Raw genomic sequence first — 19,984 nt, 5'->3', positions numbered from 1 at the left:
ACTTCGACTTGCGTTAACTTTATTTATTACACAAATAAGACATTTACAAAGCACAACAGTAAAAGTAGGTAACAAAACAGACATTGGTTTTACAATTTAAAAAGTGCTTTACACCCCCCCCAATTTTCCCTCTCTTCTTAAATAAATATTGATCTTGACTGCCTGCTCTTTAGAAGGGTATTTTTAGCCAAGACATGCACAATTGCAACATGCTACAAACAAAACAATCTGCTTCTTTTTCAAGAAAAACTTGGCTGAGTTTCTGCAGCTGGCATCACCTTGCGAGACCTCCCTTTTAACTGGTATCACTGGTGTCCGAAGCCCCTGTTGCCCAGTTTACACCACAGTCCTAGGCACTCCTTGTTCTGGAGTGTGAAGCTAATCAAAGCAAGAAAGAGAGAAAGAAGAAGGGAGGGAGGGAGGGGACATAGCTCTGGCTTCTGAAGAAGCCATGTCAGGTTCAACCTGCATCAGTTATGCAAATCAAGCATAATTTGCCTGATTTATTCTGGTTTTGCCAAGGAGGGGGGCGGGGAGGGCTATGCATGAAAGTCTTGCGTTCCTTACTTCCTGGGAAGCATTCCTAATATGTGCCCTGCCTTCTAATGTTCTGCCAGATATCCACATTTCTAGCCTTAAGGGCTAGAAACCTTATATATCATTTAAAAAAAACAAAAAAACAAAGCTGAGTTCCATGCCCAATACCAAGTTTTGTCTTTATATGAAGTGCATCCAGCCCCATCTAGGCCACTGTCAGTTGTTGCAGCCTTGTGTTAAAATAGGATCGTTGGCCTATCTAGTGGGGACTTAACTCACTGACTCTGGGGTAGGCAAGAAATGACATTTTAGCACCCATGCTTCAAATTCAAGTATTTCAAAAGACTTCCAATTAATTTTAGCCCAAAGGATTTGACAGAGGAAAGGCACAGTCAGGAACAGTTTTGTAAATACCTTACAAAAGTGTAGCTGCCCATAGTCCAAGATGCCAGAGGGCTTCCAGTGATCATGTCGAGTTCCATGGGAGCAGAAGGCTTGCCTGTTCAGTTCAATGTGACAGTGAAATGGAGCAGCTGCAGCTTACATGGAGCTTCATCTGCAAGCATCAAAGCCACTGCATAACTGTTGGATCAAGGTGAACATTGGCTTTCTTGCCCTGTAAAACTGTTTCGACAACTACAGAGTCACCGAACTGAATGCAAAGAGCGTCTTTGCTCAGATTTGTTTGTTTGGACCCGGCATAAGACTTTTCCCAACACCATCAGTCAGTGTAAACACATTGGCTAACGAGAGTCAGTATACTAAAATAATTAGGGGATGTGCATTCTCAGGACAGTCGTTTATTTTCCATAGGCATCGTTTAACTAACTATGAATTGTTTCCAGTTTTTGCACGGCAGAGCCAAAAAGATTTCTCAAGTTTAAAAAGCTGGTCCTGGCTGCTTCCTGAGATTTGCAAGGAACACAGCCTAAGGCTTCCTGCAGAGATGAGGAATAGGATTAGCAGGGGGGCAGGGGGAGAGAAAGATTACAATACTCACTTTAGATATAACAGTTGACTGCAACTGTCTGTTCTTCTGCAGTGGGCTAGTCCTCACCTCTTAGCCGCTCGTACATAGTGTGCCTGCATGTTTTCTACTATAAGCAAAAGCAGCTTTGGGGGAGGGGCAATTTAAATTGAGAAAATGATGCAGGCTGTTGTGTTTTTTTAATGGGGGGGGGGAAAGCTCGCCCAGCACCATGGCCCTCATTCAATCTGCATCTTTGCAGCTACTTTTACATTTTAAGAATAGTTATGGGAAATCCTAGGAAGGCCTGATGTGTGTGCCTGGTCTGCATCCATTCTTAAGATTGCAACTCTCTGCACACTTACTGGAGAGTGCAGAGCTCTGTTGAGCTTCTGAGGAAGGCTGCTTAGGACTGAGTTGCACAGTCAGTCTCTTCCCTCAGTTACCAGGTGCTACCACATTGAGCAATGTGTTCATGTTTGGTTTCAAAGGCGCATGAGCAGTCCCAAGTGGCAATACGCCCTCCCAGCAGAGGGGACAAATATCTTGTGCATTCCTGCATCCCCAACAGCACATCTGTGGCTTCTGGGTGCAAGGCCGCCATGGAGGCAGCTGCTTCAGCCACGCCCAAATAGTACTGCAGTCCTCAACCAGAAACTCAGGAACCATTCCGGAAAAGGAGGACACGTCCCTACCCCACCCTCATTTTTACCTTTAAGAGGCTAGTCTGAGCTGGCCCCTGCTCCAAACTCCTACTGGTAAAAGCCTCAGCCACAGAGATCAAAACCACTGAAATGGTGGACCAACCCAGTTTGGCAATACTGCAGTGACAGGGAAACCTGTGCCTTTGCCTTTTGAGCCAGCTGCCCAGGAGAAGCAGTCCTCAGGGAAGGAGGCTAAGGGAACAATCAATTCTAACTGGGAGGGGTGGTAAGTAATTGCTCATGGACTTGTTCCCAAGGAGTGGCTCTGCATACATTTTGGATGGATGATAAAAGAGGGAGGGAAATGGATCTACAGGAGGGCAATGAATTTTTTTGACAGAGGGCTAGTTTGCACTGGCACCAATGTATCATCCAGCAGCCATCTATTTATGGTGAAGCAGAGCTTGAGACTTTGGCGAACTGCTGCCAATCAGAGTAAGACAGTACTGTGCTTTGTATAGGGGAGGAGATATCAAGCTGAAATTCCAGGTTTCATCATCACCATAATTATCCATTTATTTCTGTAGTATAATACACGTTAGCCAAGGCCCCCCAAGTGCTAAACAAATCAATAGTTTTTGCAACACTAAGAATCCCAGGCACCTGTTCATTGCACAGCTGTTGAAAAGTTTGGTGCTGACACCAAGGAATAGTCAAATATTTTCTCAGTTCTGTGCTGGGACCTAGACCCTGACAACTTGATTGTGGCTCCTGGGAATTGGGAAGGTTTTGATTCCACAAACGCACACACACCCTGATGTTGGGTGGTGACTGGGTTGGAAGTGCGTGTGGCGCTTGGATAGAACTCTCCTGACACAGATAGCCCACGTTGGTGTTCAGAGCTGCAGACCCCCTGCCTGTCAAAGGAGTAGGTGGGCATGTTCCCTACAGGGAAGGTCAAAGACCAGGTGGTTGTAAAGCATTTGATGACAAGCATTGAAAGATACAAGTCCAAAAGCATTGAAAGAAACAAGTCCACAGTGCATGCTGTTGAAACTCTACTGAACTGAAGTCCTTGGTTTCTTCTGCCAGGGAGATGCACTGCCTTGGAGTCTTTGAAAGCCAAACGGTTCCACAAGGGAAGCCACAGGCTCAGCGGTCATCGGGATTGTGCTGCAGAGCTGTAGAGATTCAGGTGCCGGATTCATGGAAGGGGATCAGGAGTGCCACCACGGGTGGGTTACCGCAGCATGAGGGTCTGCAGTTGCTGTGAATTGGCTGGTGTGTATGATTCAGTGCCACCACTACCAAGTATCCCTGGGACATCAGGAGGAGCAGGAGCAGTCAGTACTGGAAGAGGATGACCTGTCGGGAAAGCCATACAGAGGGACTCAGCAACACACAATTGGAGAACTCAGAGCTATGGTGGGGGCCTGTGCAACAACACAAAAGGGAAAGCTTCTCCACACCCAGTCTACAGTGCCTCTTTCACCAACAGAGGGTCACTTTGTGCCCCTGAGCCACTCAAGACTTATAGGGACCTCCCCAATGTCACCCTGAGCCCTCTCGGCTTCTTGTCAGCAATGCCTCCCCCGCGACATCTCTTCTTCTTAAAGAAAGTGCCAAACTGGTTGAGGGCCTCCAAGTGAATATACTGTGCTGTCCAACCACTCCTCTGTTAAGTAGCCCAGGATGGTAGCAGGGAGATGGTTGGGAATACAGTATATATGAGATTGACTGTGCGTGGGAAAGGTGACACCACGCCAGCTTGCAGGAGGAAGCCCAGCCACAAGGCAGGAGGCAGCAGTGGCCTCGGGCATTGATGGGTTGGAGGGCAGAGCCGTGTGCTTCATGCCTGCCCTTTCCCCCTCTCCTCTCCTCTCCCCTTCCCAGTACCTTGCTGCACTTAGTGTGGCAGTGCTGTCTCATCACCAGTGTTGAAGAAAGCTGCAGTCTGGTAGGCTGTCAAATATAGAAGGGGTTGGAATAGATGACCCCCGGGGGTCCCTTCCAACTTACAATTCTATGAAATGTGGAAAGAAATATGCCGTGAGCCACACGTGTGTCTGTGTGTAGAGGCAACAAGAAGCAAAGCTTAGAGCTTGTTGAAGGCTGCAGGGGAGGGGGAGGGGTTCAAGGTCTCTGCCCTTGGGGATTTTATGCAAGGAAGCTGATCTGCCACATTGCAGGAGGCACCAGCTGTTGGCCTCCACTTGTGCTCTGCTTGCGTATCTGAAAACAAAGCAAGAGTTGCAAATATTCCATAAGTCTTGGAATATTTGGTGTTGTCTCTTGGAGCTTCTCACCCCTTGGGCAAGGAAGTGAGCAGCTCAGAACAAACCACTGCTCCACCAAGCCCAGGACCTCTTATTCCAATTGACAACCACTCTCCCAAGGCTTCAGCTAATGAGGTCCTTTCCCAGTCCTGCTGCCCAATATCTTAGAGATTGAACCAGCGGCCTCCTGCATACAAAGCATAATCCCCAGCACCAAGCTATGGATTCGTCCCCATGCACAAAGAAATCGTACCAGTGGTCAGGGATGATGGGAATTGTAGTCCCAAAACAGCTGGAGGGCCAAGTTTGGCCATCACTGCTCTAGCTAGACTGGGTGGCTCTTTTGCATCGGGTTGTGGGAATAGCCTTGCGGAATTGTGGAGGTGGGACCGTGGGATGGGAGGTATGGAAGCAGCACTGGTTATTGCAGAAGTGAGACCACCTTTACCTTCTCCCCCCTACTCGACAGGGGTCCTTCCATGTCAGCTTTGAGATGCACAGGAGGGGCAGCATAAGGGAGGCGGCAATGCATCTGTCCACACTGTACCTGACCTGTGAATGAGAAGGCAGCTTCGAGCCTTATTCTTTGGTGATCAAACAAAAAGCATTGCTGATGTGCTTTTGAGAATTCCGTGCCCCTTGGCTTCACAAGTGGAGGGCAAGGAGAGGAAGCCACAGGGCATGAGAAACACCAGCTACAAAAATATTGGTTTTAAGGAGAAAGCATGACGCTGTGAAGTATTCTGTTCTCAGAAGGTTGATATCCCAATTCTCCCAAAATATTTATCTCAAAGTACAGGGTGAGTCTTTTAAAGGACTCGCCCTGTATTTGTGCACCAAGTAGGGTTACAGTAGCCAAACATGAGTCTCTCCAAGTGATTTTTCCCACCCACCTCAATACCTCATTCTGCTGCATGTTCTGGTAACTGGTACTCCAGTCCCAGCTGTTGCTATCTCCCCATGCCATTGTGCACATGTGCGCATAGCTGTCAACATTTACCTTTTTTTAAAGGGAAATCCCCTTATTCCAAGTAGGATTCCTCGCAAGAAAAGGGAAAAGTTGACAGCTATGCATGTGCAGTGCCCAAAAGACACAATGATGGTCCCGCACATGTGAGAGATCATGAAAGGCAGGTAACAGAGGGCACCTTGAGTTGCACCTGGCTTAGTTGTGTGAGATAGGAGCAGGATTTCAGATCCCTGTGAGGAGCAACGCAAGCCTTATGGAAACCCAATAAGCAAACGGGGGGGGGGGGATTCATCCTCATCAAAGGCACCTCCCTCCACAATTAAATTCCATCCTTTTGACAGGGTCAGTTGGTTTGTTTCATGGAGAGATTCTTGGTCACTCAACACCTTGGATCACAACAATCCTCTGTACCCTTCTTCACAACTTCATCCCAATTTATCCAGTGGAGCTCCTTACCTAGTCTAGGGGTGGGTAATCCTTTTCTCTCTCAAGATCCACACTCTCTTTGGAGTGAGCTCGGCAGGTTGAGGAGACCCTCTTTGCCAAGAGGTGTGAGAGCCATGAGTGAGAGCCAAGAGGCTCAGAGTTCTTGAAGGGCAAGAGGTGTGTCGGAAGAAGGAGCTACAGTACTGATACCACCATGAATGAACCTAAGAAGAGCCCCGATGGATCAGGCCAAAGGGGGCCCTTCTAGTCCGGCCTCCTGTTCTCACAGTGGCCACCCAGATGCCTATGGGAAGTCTGCAAGCAGGGCCCGAGCACACGAGTACTTTCTATCCTCCTGTGGAGGCCGAGCCAAGCCATGACGGCTTGTAATCATGGACAGTCCTCTCCTCCACAAATCTGCCTGATTCTCTTTTAAAGCCCTCTAAGTTAGTGGCCATCACTGCCTCCTGTGGGAGGAAAGTTCTGCAGTTGGACTATGCGCTGTGCAAAGGAGTCCTTTCTTTTATCCATCCTGAATCTTCCAGCATCTTAGAGATATTTTATGTATTAAGTACAGTGGTACCTCTGGTTGCAAACGGGATCCGTTCCGGAGGCCCGTTCGCAACCTGAAAAGAATGCAACCCGCGTCTGCGGGTTGCAATTCGATGCTTCTGCGCATGCACGTGATGTCATTTTGCGCATCTGCGCATGCGTGCGTGGCAAAACCCGGAAGTAACCCGTTCTGTTACTTCCGGATCGCTGCGGGACACAACCTGAAAATGCGCAACCTGAAGCAAACATAACATGAGGTATGACTGTAGTGTAGATATATGGGCTAAAATAAATAAATCTATTGAGGGTTGTGGACCATAGGCTGGCACTGGTGAGGACCTAGGGCAGGCATAGGCAAACTCCGGCCCTCCAGATGTTTGGGACTACAATTCCCATCATCCCTGACCACTGGTCCTGTTAGCTAGGGATGATGGGAATTGTAGTCCCAAACATCTGGAGGGCCGGAGTTTGCCTATGCCTGACCTAGGGTCACTGGTGGCTGGGGTCAGAGGCCGAAGGGGACAGCTCTTCTCTCTCTCTCTCTCTCTCTCTCTCTCTCTCCCTCCCTCCCTCCCTCCCTCCCTCCCTCCCTTTTTCCGTACTTGCCATCCATATGAAATGAATCTGAGCGCCCTGTGAAATAAGGCCAAGGCTAACAGGGGCTGGAGGTTGCCCACTCCTAGCACCTGTGTTTAGGATTGCAGCCCTGATATTTAAGGTGTGTCACCTGCACCACCTTGCAGCATAGGTCAGTACTGATACCCCACATCATGCAAACTAGAGGATTGAGGCTAAGAGAGAGAGAAAGAGAGAGAGAGGGGTTTGTCTGGCTATTCCTGCAGTGACGAGACTTGAACCTAATGCATGCTACGTCAGCTTTCTCAGCCGCTACGCTGTTTTTAAGCGCGGCTGTCAACACTTACTTTCTATGTAGCTGTGCAAGGTCACCATCCTTGCACGTTCAGGATTGCTGAAGGGGGAATAGTGGATGTCGTCAGGCAACACCGAAGGGATGCGGGACTGGGAGCCTCCAGATGGGGGCACAGTGTGTTGGGGCGTGTGCTTTTTATGCCTTGCTCTGCAGTTCTGAAACCAAACCTGGAATGCAAGAGGCGTTTTGAGAGGGAGGCACAGCTGTGTTGATTTTGTAAAAAAAAAAAAAACTTGCTAGGTTTTACTCAAGAGTAAAGATAAAGGTAAAGGGACCCCTGACCGTTAGGTCCAGTCGCGGATGACTCTGGGGTTGCGATGCTCATCCCGCTCTATAGGCCGAGGGAGCCGGCATACAGCTTCTGGGTCATGTGGCCAGCATGACTAAGCCGCTTCTGGCGAACCAGATCAGCGCACGGAAACGCCGTTTACCTTTCCGCCGGAGCGGTACCTATTTATCTACTTGCACTTTGACGTGCTTTCGAACTGCTAGGTTGGCAGGAGTAGGGACCGAGCAGCGGGAGCTCACGCCGTCGTGGGGATTCAAACCTCCGAGCATCTGATCGGCAAGCCCAAGGCTGTGTGGTTTAGACCACAGCGCCACCCGCATCCCTAGTACTCAAGAGTAGATCTATTGAATTCAATGAACATGGCCCATTAAGTTCAGTAGGTCTGCTCTGAGTAAGACTTAGTTGAATACCACTCCTGGTGCTTCTGTTTCACCCTGGTTGAGAATACATCAGAGGAAAATAGAAGCACAAAATATATACCATTGATGGGTAAAAGAGGGGTCTTGGGGAGGTCAGGTTGATAGCAAAAAGGATGTCTGCAAGATGGAATCATAGATGTGTAGAGTTGGAAGGGGTCCAAAGTCAAAGTGTCATCTAGCCCAACTCCCTGGAGTGTCACATGTCAGCAAGGGTACCGGAGAAAGTAACCCAAGCGGTCTGTCCCTCTCTTTCTCTGATATCGGCTTCAGAATGGATGAGCTGGGCTCATCATCCTCTGTCACCACAGCCATTGCCAGAGTGTCTTACTACAGACCCACCTCAGGTCAATTAAACATTATTTTATGAGTAATAAATCAGACATTTTAGCATCTCATTCCTCCTCCACCACCCTTTGTCCTTGTTTATTGAGTAGAGCATCCCGTGGACATTTTACAGTCTCCCCTACCTCCCCCTTCAAGCTAATTCAGAATTTTGGGAAAGCTTGCAGTACAGCTTACCTGGAATGGCATAATTCCTACTGCTGGAGAGGGTCATGTTTTTTGAATGCACCCTTGCTGTTTAAAATACATGCACATACCCTGCCTGCATTTGGAAAGTTAGCTCTTTAGGGGGAAAGGTCCCCCCCCCCCGCCGCCATGCTAGAATCCTCTGCAGTTCTTGCCACAGGGAAGCATTAAAATATTTCCCAGTCCTGAGAGTTTGTGATTATGATTATAAACGGCCTTGGCCCAGTATCTTTGAAGGAGCGTCTCCAACCCCATTGTTCTGCCTGGACACTGAGGTCCAGCTCCGAGGGCCTTCTGGCGGTTCCCTCACTGCGAGAAGCAAAGCTACAGGGAACCAGGCAGAGGGCCTTCTCGGTAGTGGCACCCGCCCTGTGGAACGCCCTCCCACCAGATGTCAAAGAGAAGAACAACTGCCTGACATTTAGAAGACATCTGAAGGCAACCCTGTTCAGGGAAGTTTTTAATGTGTGACATTTTGATGTATTTTTAATCTTTGTTAGAAGCCGCCCAGAGTGGCTGGGGAAGCCCAGCCAGTTGGGTGGGGTACAAATAAATATTATTATTATTATTATTATTATTATTATTATTATTATTATTAAGAAAGCACTCCATGCTTTTCCTTACCATTTGCACTAGCTCTTCCTCAAACCTGCATTGCAAGAGGTTGGACTAGATGAGCCTTTGGGTTCCTTCCAATTCTAAGATCCTATGAAACTGCTAGCTTCCCTGTACCTTTTCCTTCCACAGTCCTTTGCATGCTCCGCATGGGCCATTTCCTCCACCCCACCCTGCTCCTTTCGGTTCCCTTACAGCATCTCGGTTTCTGGGTAATACTCTGAGACTGTCACCTCCGTGGAATGTTGACAAACCCCCACCCCCGCCCCACCCACAATTCAGGGAACCAAACAAAAACAGGGTCTGAGATGCCCATAGCACCTGGTTGCAAAGCTTCCGTAGGCATCCTGCGGGTTGGCGTAAGAGACCAAGGAGCTCGGCTAGATGGATCTTTTGGTCTGATGCAGACGGGTGGTTTTGGTGGCCCACAGGGCAAGTCCTTTTGGCCACCAGTGCTGCGCTCAGAGCCTCACCTGTATCACTCTCCTGCTCAGCCCTGTCATGTCTGCCAGCTTTTGAAGGGTCTGTGCATCTGGATTGTTGTCCTGAGCGAATTGTGCTTGCATGACCTAAGAGGAGGACAATACTCAAGAGTAACCCAGGCATGTCGCCAGCATTCTCCTCGTCCTGCTTCCCACTACCACTCTTGAGAGAGCCCACCCGGCTCTCTACCTGTAGCTGCTCTGCGGTGAAGGAGGTCCGGGCTCTCTTCGCTGGTTTTGGCTGGCTGTCTTGCTCAGACGGGACCGCCCCTTCCAGTGTGATGCCATTACCTGCAAGAGAACAAAGGGTGAGTCTGGTGCGTATTGGCTGAACGCTGATTTTCAACTGGTGGGTCAGGACCTACTAGTACAGGAGTTCCCAAACTTTTTCAGGCTGCTGCCCCCCTGGTTCCACAAGCTCATCCTCAGTGCCCCCCTTCTGCACCCTACCAAAAACATTTTTCAGAACAGCCGTTTGCACGATCCAAGTAAGGAGGAGAATAACACAATAAAAGTCAAAACAGTAATGATTATCTGCACATTTATTCAAAATCATTCAGCAAAATGGATGAACTTGATCCGGTGATGTCAGCTTTTCAAAGTCTGATAGTCATTTACACCTCCAGTGCCCCCTGCCACCCCCTTACCTCTTAACACACACACACACACACACACACACACACACACACACACACACACACTACGTATTGCACTAGTGGGCTGAGGCCTGGTACAAAGCGGGTAGCAACAGGAGCACTACCACTGTGCAATTATATGGTGAAATATTAAGAAATGGATCCCAAAATGCATGTTTGGGTTAAAAGTGGGTCCCGGGTCTGAAAAGCTTCAAGGTACCTAGACAAAGCTATATGTGTGTGCTTTGAGCACTTCTCTCAGCCTGAGCTTGTTCATGAGGACTAGGCCCTTGATTGGGAAACTTGTGCATCTTTATCAACTCCTACACTGCTAACTGTTCTGGGCACAAGTACTGGTAGTCTGTTGTGGTTTTATTATTTTATTTTATTTCTTCTTCTTATATTTTATTGCATTTATATTCTACCTTTTTCCTCCAAGGAGCTTAAGGTGGTGTACATGGTCCCGACCTTCTCATTTAATCCCCACAACAACCTTGTGAGGTAGGTTGGGCTGAGACACAGTGACTGGTCCCCAAGGTCACCCAGGGAGCTCCATGGCTGAGTGGGGATTTGAACCCTGGTTTCTCAGGTCTTAGTGCAACACACTTAACCACAGCCCTAAATGGGTATATATAGATGGAATATCTACCTACCACATATTCTCACCCAAATTTGCCAGTCATCACCAGATCCTACCACCACCTAAAAGACCTAGCTTATTAGACAATCCAATTCCTTCCCCTCCACCACCAGCACCCCGCCAGTCATTTATTTGGGCATTTCCTCCTCATATTTACCCATCAGCAGCTACAACAGCTTTAATGAGAGAAACAGAAGTGGAGAAAGGATATCCTTGCTGCTCCGGTCTGCATGGGTGATCCTTTTCCACCCAGCGTCAGTTTGCTAATGAAAGCCAGGTCCAGCTCATTGTTGGCCCATTTCCCAATGTTCAAGACAAGATGGCGGGTAGCCGAGAACACAGCACTCCCACATCAGCTGCTATTAAGCACAAGCTCTCCTCAACTTTTTGCTTTCTCCAGGATCCTAGTCACTAAGCTCCTCTTTTACATCCAGCAGCTTACAATCCCTTGCAGGCTCTGTATGGTTCCCCCACCTTCACCAGTCAGATTGACCTTTCACTTTCCTCACAGAAGCTGCACTGTTGATCAACATTCCACAACTGCCCCAGCCACACATAGGATGCTCAAGAATATTCTGTGCAAGGACACCCACACAAAGAGAGAGAGAGCGAGCCACTGCTTCAGAACCTACAGGCATAAATCACATTGGGGGGTTGTAACAACAACAACAACAACAACAACAACAACAACAACAACAACAACAACAACAACAACATTTTCATACCACCATTTATCCAATGATCACAGGGCGGTTTACAATATAAAAACACAAAAATACACAACATAGTAACAAGCAAAAACAATATTTCTAGACACACAGTGTTTAAAAGGCTATAGATTGTTTAATTAGCCAAAGGTCTGGGAGAAGAGGAATGTTTTTGCCTGGCAACTAAAAATATGTAACAAAGGAGCCAGGCAAACCTTCCTGGGGAGAGCATTCGACAAATGGGGAGCCACTGCAGAAAAGGCCCTGTTCTCATGTTGCCACCCTCCAGACCTCTCATGGAGGAGGCACACAAAGAAGAGTCTCAGATGATGATCGTAGGGTCTGGGTCAGTTCATATGTGGAGCAGCGGTTCTTGAGGTATTGTGGTCCTGAGCTGTTTAAGGCTTTGTAGGTCAAAACCAGCAGTTCGGATTGGGCCCAGAAACTGATTGGCAGCCAGTGCAGTCAGGACAGGATTGGCGTTGCGTGCTCAAACCACCTTGCACGGGTGAACCCATTTATTCTGTGGCTCTTGCAGCCACCGACTCCAGGGTCACAATGGTTAATTCCTGTGTTTAGCCATATCTTCTGAGTGACGACAGGGACTCGAGTCTTAACGCAGACGGAGACTCTAGCAACTGTGGGAACACTTCAGCAGCTTTGGTCAGGCTCCTCACCCTCCAAGATATTCAGTTTGGAGGCAAGATTTGGGATGTGATTATCTTGGCCCCAGTTGAAGGAATTTTCTTCTTTTTTAACAGTTTGACTCGTTGTTGCAGGATGATTAATGGAGCTCAGCTTCAGCAACATGTGTTTATTTTCCCTTCTCCAGAAAAGCCTTGCAACACAGGCGAAATCGCTTTGCGATTCCCAGAGGAAACGTACATGCCAAATGGAATTGCCGCTTGTGCTTTTCGTGTCCCCTCCCTGGAGCAAGCAGGAAGGCACACCCCACCCACAGCTGCCACCTGGCCTCTGCCCACCATCTGCCCTCCAAGCTGACATCTCCCTCTGCGGGGAATCAGCATCCTGAGCCACAGGAAGGGCTGGCAGGGCAGGGCAGGGCCTATCCTGGGCCGTGATGCAGACAGCGGGAGCCACAAACGACACCTTGAAACTGGGACGGCTTTGCTTCAGATGTCTACAGACAGAATGCCGAAGCAGTGACTGCATCAGCTGGGACTTTGGTTGAGCCAGGCTAAAGCCCCACACAAATTCAGCCAGCAGAGGAGCAGGGAGGGGAGTGTGACGCAGGCAGGGCTTTATACAAATCAGTGGCGCAACAAAACTTGGAATCATCTTCTTACTCGTAGCCGAGTAAGATCGTCTTCCATAAACCCAGTTTATGAGTTCTGGTTGCCAGAACTCAAAAAAGACCGTTATAGAGCTGGACAACAAAGGGGGGGCAACAAAAATTATCTAGGGCCTGGAAGAGGAATTCGTCACGATGACGAAAGGAAGCAACATTTGAGGCTGGTGTACAAAGTCATGCACAGGGTGGGGAAAATGGACTGAGAGGTGCATTTTGTCCCTCTCTCAGATTACTAGAAACAAGCTGGATGGCCCGTCCCGTAGAATTCTAAGTGTTGGTGCTAACTTTTAAAGCCCTAAACGGCCTCGATCCTGTATACCTGAAGGAGTATCTCCACCCCCATCAACCCGCCTGGACACTGAGATCCAGCACCAAGGGCCTTCTGGCGGTTCCCTCGCTGCGAGAAGTGAGGTTACAGGGAACCAGGCACAGGGCCTTCTCAGTAGTGGCACCCGCCCTGTGGAACACTCTCCCAGCAGATGTCAAGGCAATAAACAACTATTTTACTTTTAAACAACACCTGAAGACGGCCATGTTTAGGGAAGTTTTTAATGTCTGACGCTGTATTGTTTTTAATATTTGGTTGGAAGCTGCCCAGAGTGGCTGGGGAGATCCAGTCAGATGGGCGGGGTATAAATAATAAATTATTATTATTATTATTATTATTATTATTATTATTATGCAATGCTGGGCATTTTAGGGCAGAAAGTGCTTTTTCGCATAGCACACAGTTAAACTATGGAACTGGCTGATGGCCACACAACTTGGATTGCTTAAAAAGAGGATTAGGACAAATTAGTGGGGAGACACAAGCCAGACACAAATGCATTAACCCCCCCCCCCCGTTGCTGCCCAGCCACTAGTATTCAGAGGCAGACTGCGTCAGGACATGGAGGCTCAATTTAGCCGCCATACCGAATAATAGCCACTGGCAGATCTGTCCTCCGTGATTTCTTGAATCCCCTTTTGAAGCAAAGAGGGAGTTCCTTTCCAGCTCCCAGATGAAATTACCCATTAGTCCTTGAGCAGGAGTAAAAACAACCAACCAACTCCCCCTCCCCCCCCAATCCCCAAAAGAAAACAACAATATATATTTCAAGTGGGGGGGGTATCCTAAAGATCATTAGTGTCTAAGAAGACAGAGTTGACTAGAAATGGGGGCCAGCAAAACCTTTGTCATTTCTACACCACCAGACATTTCGGGCAAAACACGGCAGAAGACAAAAAGAGGAAAAACCCAAACAGAACAGGCGCATGCACACCCCACTCCATAGCAGTGAAATGAACTGAATTTTTGCCATTGTGCTGCTCTTAAACCACCACAAAATTCACGTGGAATGCCTCACCTTGGCCCTGTATGTGACTCTCATCATGTCTGAACCTGGCAACCTCTAAGGACAAGACGCCTGCAGCTTTGTTGCTTGCTATGGGGCAGCCCTTGCTAGAGGAGATGGGAGAGCTGCCTGCATTTGTACAGCCAGGGCCTGATACTGACCTGTGTGCCAAACCTATTTGATCCCCAAAACTCAGGGGAATGGCACCACCCTCTCATTATTAGGGCGTGTTCAAATTGATGGCTTAGAGCGCAGAGAATTTGTGTGTCCCATAGTGCTCTTTCTCCCCTCAGTTGTTCACACCAGCATGGCTTCCTTAGTGTCAGTTTCATTACTGTCCGTGTACATTCCAGTGGGGGGGGTGTTGACCGGGGGGGGGTGCCTTTGCCCTATGCAGGGGTGTTCATGCCTTGGCTAGAGATCGATTAGAAACAGCTTCAGGACTCCAGTTGGTGTGAAGCTCTTTTACATAATCATAGAACCGTATAGTTAGAAGGGGTCCCTGAGGGCCAGCTAGCTCAGGGGTCAGCAAACTTTTTCAGCAGAGGGCCGGTCCACTGTCCCTCAGACCTTGTGGGGGGCCAGACTATATTTTGGAGAGAGAAAATGAACCAATTCCTATGCCCCTCAAATAACCCAGAGATGCATTTTAAATAAAAGGACACATTCTACTCATGTAAAAACAAGCTGATTCCCGGACTGTCTGCAGGCTGGATTTAGAAGGCAATTGGGCTGGATCCAGCCCCTGGGCCTTAGTTTGCCTACCCATGATCTAGCTCAGGGGTCCCCAAACTAAGGCCAGTGGGCCGGATAAGGCCCGAGGGACTCATTTATCTGACCCACAGCAACCCCACTGCCGCTGCCCACTCTTACCGGCGCTGTGTGGCTGCCCGCTTCCAGGTCAGAGGAGCACCGGAAATAGCTTGTGCGCATGCACAAGCGTTATTTGTGCATGCACAAGCATTATTTCTGGTGCACATCTGGGTCGGAGGAGGCCCATGCACATGCCCACAAGCTATTTCCGGTGCTCCTCCAACTCAGAATGCGCCAGAAATAGCCTGTGCGCACACATATGGGCACGCGATCCCCCGCCCTCCAGCCCGCCACACGATCGACGCTGGAGACACCGGCCCGAGGCACGGTAAGTTTGCTGACCCCTGATCTAGCTCAATCCTCTGCATGCAGGAATCACACCTAAAGAATCCATGGCAGACAGTCATCCAACCTTTGCTTAGAAACCTCCAATGAAGGAGAGTCCCCACTTTCCGAGGGAGTCTGTTCCACTCTTGAACAGCTCTAATCTTCCTACTGTTAATCAGAATCTCCTTCCTGCTGTTTCAATCCATTGGTTCAGATCATACCCTCCAGAGCAGCAGAAAACAAGCTTGCTCCATCTTCCATATGGCAGCCCTTCACATATTTGAGACCCAACCACATCAAATACTGTCATACCTCGGGTTACAGATACTTCAGGTTGTGTTTTTTCAGGTTGTGGACCGCCAAAACCCAGAAGTACAAGAACGGGTTACTTCCGGGTTTCGGCGGTCACGCATGCACAGAAGTGCTAAATTGTGCTTTGTGCATGGGCAGACATGCTGAATCGCAATCTGTACATGCACAGACACACCGCTGCGGGTTGCGGACGCTGCGGGTTGAGGACGTGCCTCTCGCACAGATCTCGTTCGCAACCCGAGCATCCACTGTAGCAGCATCTCATAACAAAGTGCAGGCTACAGATGCATTTATTATAATGTCGTGTGAAGGCAGATTAAAAACCCAGTTGAGTGCCCAGTAACCAGGAGTGTGAGCACAGCCTTACTCTTTGTTTCTTGACCTGTAAGGTAAGTCACTCAGATCCCCCTTCTGCAAACAAGAGGCTGAAGGTCAAGGGAGATCCCTGTTTGCTTCAGCAAGGCCACCCAGCAAGCTTCCCTAGCCCAGAAAGCGCCTGAACCCGGGTCCAAGTCTAAGCCGCTAACAAGCCGCTGGACCACACTAGCCCAGGACACGCCACAAATGAGCGCCTCAGACGCCCACCCCCTTCCCAGCTCACTCCTGCATCTTGGTTTGATTTTGTTTTCATCTCCTCGCTTAAACCTTGTAAACAGAAACACGGATTATTTTCATTTTGAGATCTCTCCCCTTCTCTGAAATCGTTTCCATCTGCAGCCCAAGATGGCCTGTTACATACGCCTCTCCCCCCCAACCCCCAGTCTCACATTTTCTCAGAAAAGAAAAATCAGACAACTTCTTAGCACTTGGGCAAAGTTTTATCTCTTGGGAATCACACACACATTAATTTGGAGGAGGAGGAGGAAAGCACCCGGGCTGAAGAGCACCACCTGGGACCCTCGTTTGAGTGCTGTTCTCTTTCCTCCTTTGTTCAGAGGCCTGAAAATCCACTGTCTTGAAGAAGGGGAATGTGAGGGTCCTGAGAAACCCATGTGCATTTTCCCAAAACAACTGGTCCCACACATAAGCACGGAATCTTGTATCCAGCACAGAACCTCCTATAATAATGATTTAAGAACAAACAGAACACAGGCTCTATGTTCGTATTATCAATATGCAAAGTTGATGATGCAGAACTACTTTGTAAAACTCTTATTATATGATTGTTGGTTGTGGATATATTGATTGTTACCCAGCGATGGAGAAATACGTCACACTTTCCCCTTCATATTTGGTTTCAGAAGACCCTACATATTTCAATTTCAGAAAAGTTGACTCATTCAATGTGTATTTCACCTGCCAAGCCAATTGACTGTGCTGCCATGTGGTGGATGTTTTTGATGTACATTAAGAAACAAAGTCATGACTGGCAGGTTGCCACCAAATTTGGCTTTATTTGGTACTGATTACATACTGATATGCATTATTACTAGCCCTCTCCATTCTGCAAGAACAATAATCTTCTTTTCTTGTCTTACTTTAGATTGAACCTCTTCATGTTCTACTGTCATATCCAACCATGTACTGTGGACCACCTGCCTCTGTGTTTTGTTGTAAAATATTTTGATTACTTAATGAAGTTCACACACACACACACACACACACACACACACACACTGGAAATGACTACATAAACAGGTTCTGTGCAGCCACAGATTCACAGGCAGTTCTGCACAATCCACAAGCACACCATCTCATGTTTTCTCTTTGTTGTGAGACAATCATCCATGGATATTGTTGTCAATCACAAGGCATACCCAAGACTTGTGTGAGATGCTTTGTTGAAAAACATTGCTCTCTCTAACTAGATCATAAATGTTAAGATTCGTTAAAAGGAAGAGGCAAGGAGGTCACTTGGTGGTTATTTAAAACCACCGTGATAGAAGCTTGGATGAAATGTGCACCATGGATTAAGAAAGATGGAAGCAATCCAAAAGAATGCAAGTGTGGTTAAAAAGCAGGTTCAAGAAAGCTATAAAAGGCAAATGAGCTTGCTTTAGGAAGTGTAAGTCCTGTCCAAATAGGGAGAAGCACATACTTTGGTGATACAAATGAACGTTGAGATAGTAAGGCAACTTCTGAGAAGTGGGAAAGCTAGAAAATCCATTGCATTGAGCACAAGGCTCTGTACATACACAGATATCAGCTGCGTGTACTTCAAATACCTACAGATCTAGTGTCCAAGCACAGAATCCAGATCTAAAGGGTATATTGCTAAAAACAGTAACAATCAGAGGCAGGAGAGCATCTGGGAAGACTGTTTACAAAGATGTGAAAGGCTTTCTGAAAGAGAATAAGGAGTTGACAGATGAGTGAATTTACATTTATCTCCACTGTAGAAGAAGGGCAAGCAGGCTTTAGGCTTGTCCAACTTACTTTGCATTTTTCTTTACTAGAAACTCAAGATCCAGTGGGAAAGACATATTAGTTAGAATAGAAGAGCAGGATGCCTCGGAACATACTTTAAGCCTAGCCATTTGTTTTCAATACTGGAACTAAACTGAGTGCACAATCCATTCACAAAAGAATCCAATCCTGGTTATGACAATTTGCTCCTTAAGGAGGATAGAGGCACTTAGTTGTTGCTACACATTAAACAATTGGAAGCCAGAAACAGCTCAATTGGTAGAGCATGAAACTCAGTCTAAGGGTGGTGGGTTCCAGCCCCATGTTGGGCAAAAAGAATATAAGAAGAACTTGCCGGATCAGGCCACAGGGGCCCCATCTAGTCCAGCACCCTGTTCTCACAGTGGCCAAGCAGATGCCCCAGTGCAAAACCAGGACTTGAGCACAAGAGCCACACTCTTCCCCTCCCGTGGTTTCTAGCATCTGGTATTCAGAAGCAGTGCTGGCTCCCACTGTAGACGCAGAGCCAAGCCGTGGTGACTGCCAGCCATCAATAGCCCTCTCCTCATCCATTAACTTGTCCAATCCTCTTTCAAAGCCATCACTGCCTCCTGGGGTAGCAGGTTCCTTAGTTTGTGCTGCATGAAGGAGGACACTATTTTATCCTTCCTGAATCTTCAAACTGCCCTCCTTCATTAGAGGTCCATGAGTTATACAGTGGATAAGAGTACAGGTCCTCTTCTGGTTGGGTGGCTAATTAAAGAACAGAGGAGAAGAAGAGAGGAGGGATAGATGGGTAATTCTCAGTTGCAGTGGAGGATGGCAAGCGGTGGAGTTCCCCAAAGATCTGCATGGAGTTCCAAAAGAACATCTCCACACTGAGTGGGTGGGCAAAGAAAGGGGAAAGAGTTCAATGTAAGTTCAAACAGCAGCTGATGCACAAACCCTAACTTCGCATATCATGCACCAACAGAGTCTAAGCCACTGAGGTGACTGGGAACCTCAGTGGTGGGGTCTCCTTCATTGGAGGTTTTTAAGCAGAGGTTGGATGGACATCTGCCAGGGATTCTTGAACTGTGATTCCTGCGTTGCAGGGGGTTGGACTAGATGACCCTTAGGGTCACCCTTCACAAGCTGCAGTTCTATGATTCTACGGTAGCTTGATGAAAATGTTGACTTGGTGTGTGGCAAGCAACTGTGAAACGGTGACTCCCCTCCGAGGAGCCAGTCAGAAAGGAGGTTGAAAATAAAATTTCAAATGCTGAAATATTGCGCTGTGGCTTATTTCGGAATGCCATGTTTCTGCTGCCTGTCTCAAAACGGTTTTGTAAAGCTCTCAGAGGGCAACTAAAATGATCAAGGGGCTGGAGCCACTCTCCTATGAGGAAGGGATACCAGGACGGGGTATTTTAATTTAGCGGGGGATTGAAAGGAAGTGCATAAGAGAGGTGAATAAAATTATTAATAGTGTAGAAAGATATTCATTCCCCTTGACCTTTTATAGAACATAGGAAGCTCTCATATACTGCGTCAAACAATCTAGTTCAGTACAGTCATACCTCAGGTTGCGAACATGATCCGTGCGGGAGGCACGTTCGCAACCTGCAGCGTTTGCAACCTGCAGCGCCGCATCTGCTCATGTGCATGACGCAACTCAGCACTTCTGAGCATGTGCGTGATGTCATTTTGTGCTTCCGGGTTTGGCATGATCCGCAACCCACAGCGTTCGTAACCTGAGGTATGACTGTATTGTCTACACCCTACAGCAGCCTTTCTCAACCTGTGGGTCCCCAGTTGTTGTTGAACTACAACTCCCATCACCCCTAGCTAGCAAGGCCAGAGCTCAGGGATGATGGGAGTTGTAGTCCAACAACATCTGGGGACCCACAGGTGGAGAACCGCTGCATCTACAGGTTGGCAGT

General features: G+C 48.0%; 1 protein-coding gene across 5 annotated transcripts in view; it reads right to left on the bottom strand.

Annotated features, from left to right (window-relative positions):
• Positions 1-667: 667 nt before the first annotated feature.
• LHX6 (LIM homeobox 6) overlaps positions 668-19,984 on the bottom strand; it is a 39,322-nt gene continuing 20,005 nt past the window's right edge. For 2 of the 5 annotated variants that reach the window (XM_053373633.1, XM_053373634.1), the window contains exons 5-11: positions 9,827-9,927; positions 9,628-9,723; positions 7,296-7,470; positions 4,873-4,976; positions 4,045-4,171; positions 2,255-3,513; positions 668-2,195 (exon numbers count right to left, since the gene is read on the bottom strand). In XM_053373633.1, coding sequence (XP_053229608.1) covers positions 4,055-4,171; positions 4,873-4,976; positions 7,296-7,470; positions 9,628-9,723; positions 9,827-9,927 — 593 coding nt within the window. In that variant the 3' untranslated portion in view covers positions 668-2,195; positions 2,255-3,513; positions 4,045-4,054. The remainder of the gene's footprint in view (positions 2,196-2,254; positions 3,514-4,044; positions 4,172-4,872; positions 4,977-7,295; positions 7,471-9,627; positions 9,724-9,826; positions 9,928-19,984) is intronic. The other 3 variants (XM_053373636.1, XM_053373635.1, XM_053373637.1) reach the window with 3 other exon arrangements.

This window comes from Podarcis raffonei, chromosome Z (genome assembly GCF_027172205.1).
Source record: "Podarcis raffonei isolate rPodRaf1 chromosome Z, rPodRaf1.pri, whole genome shotgun sequence".
Classification (NCBI taxonomy): Eukaryota; Metazoa; Chordata; class Lepidosauria; order Squamata; family Lacertidae; genus Podarcis; species Podarcis raffonei.
This window is presented reverse-complemented; position numbering and strand designations above follow the sequence as displayed.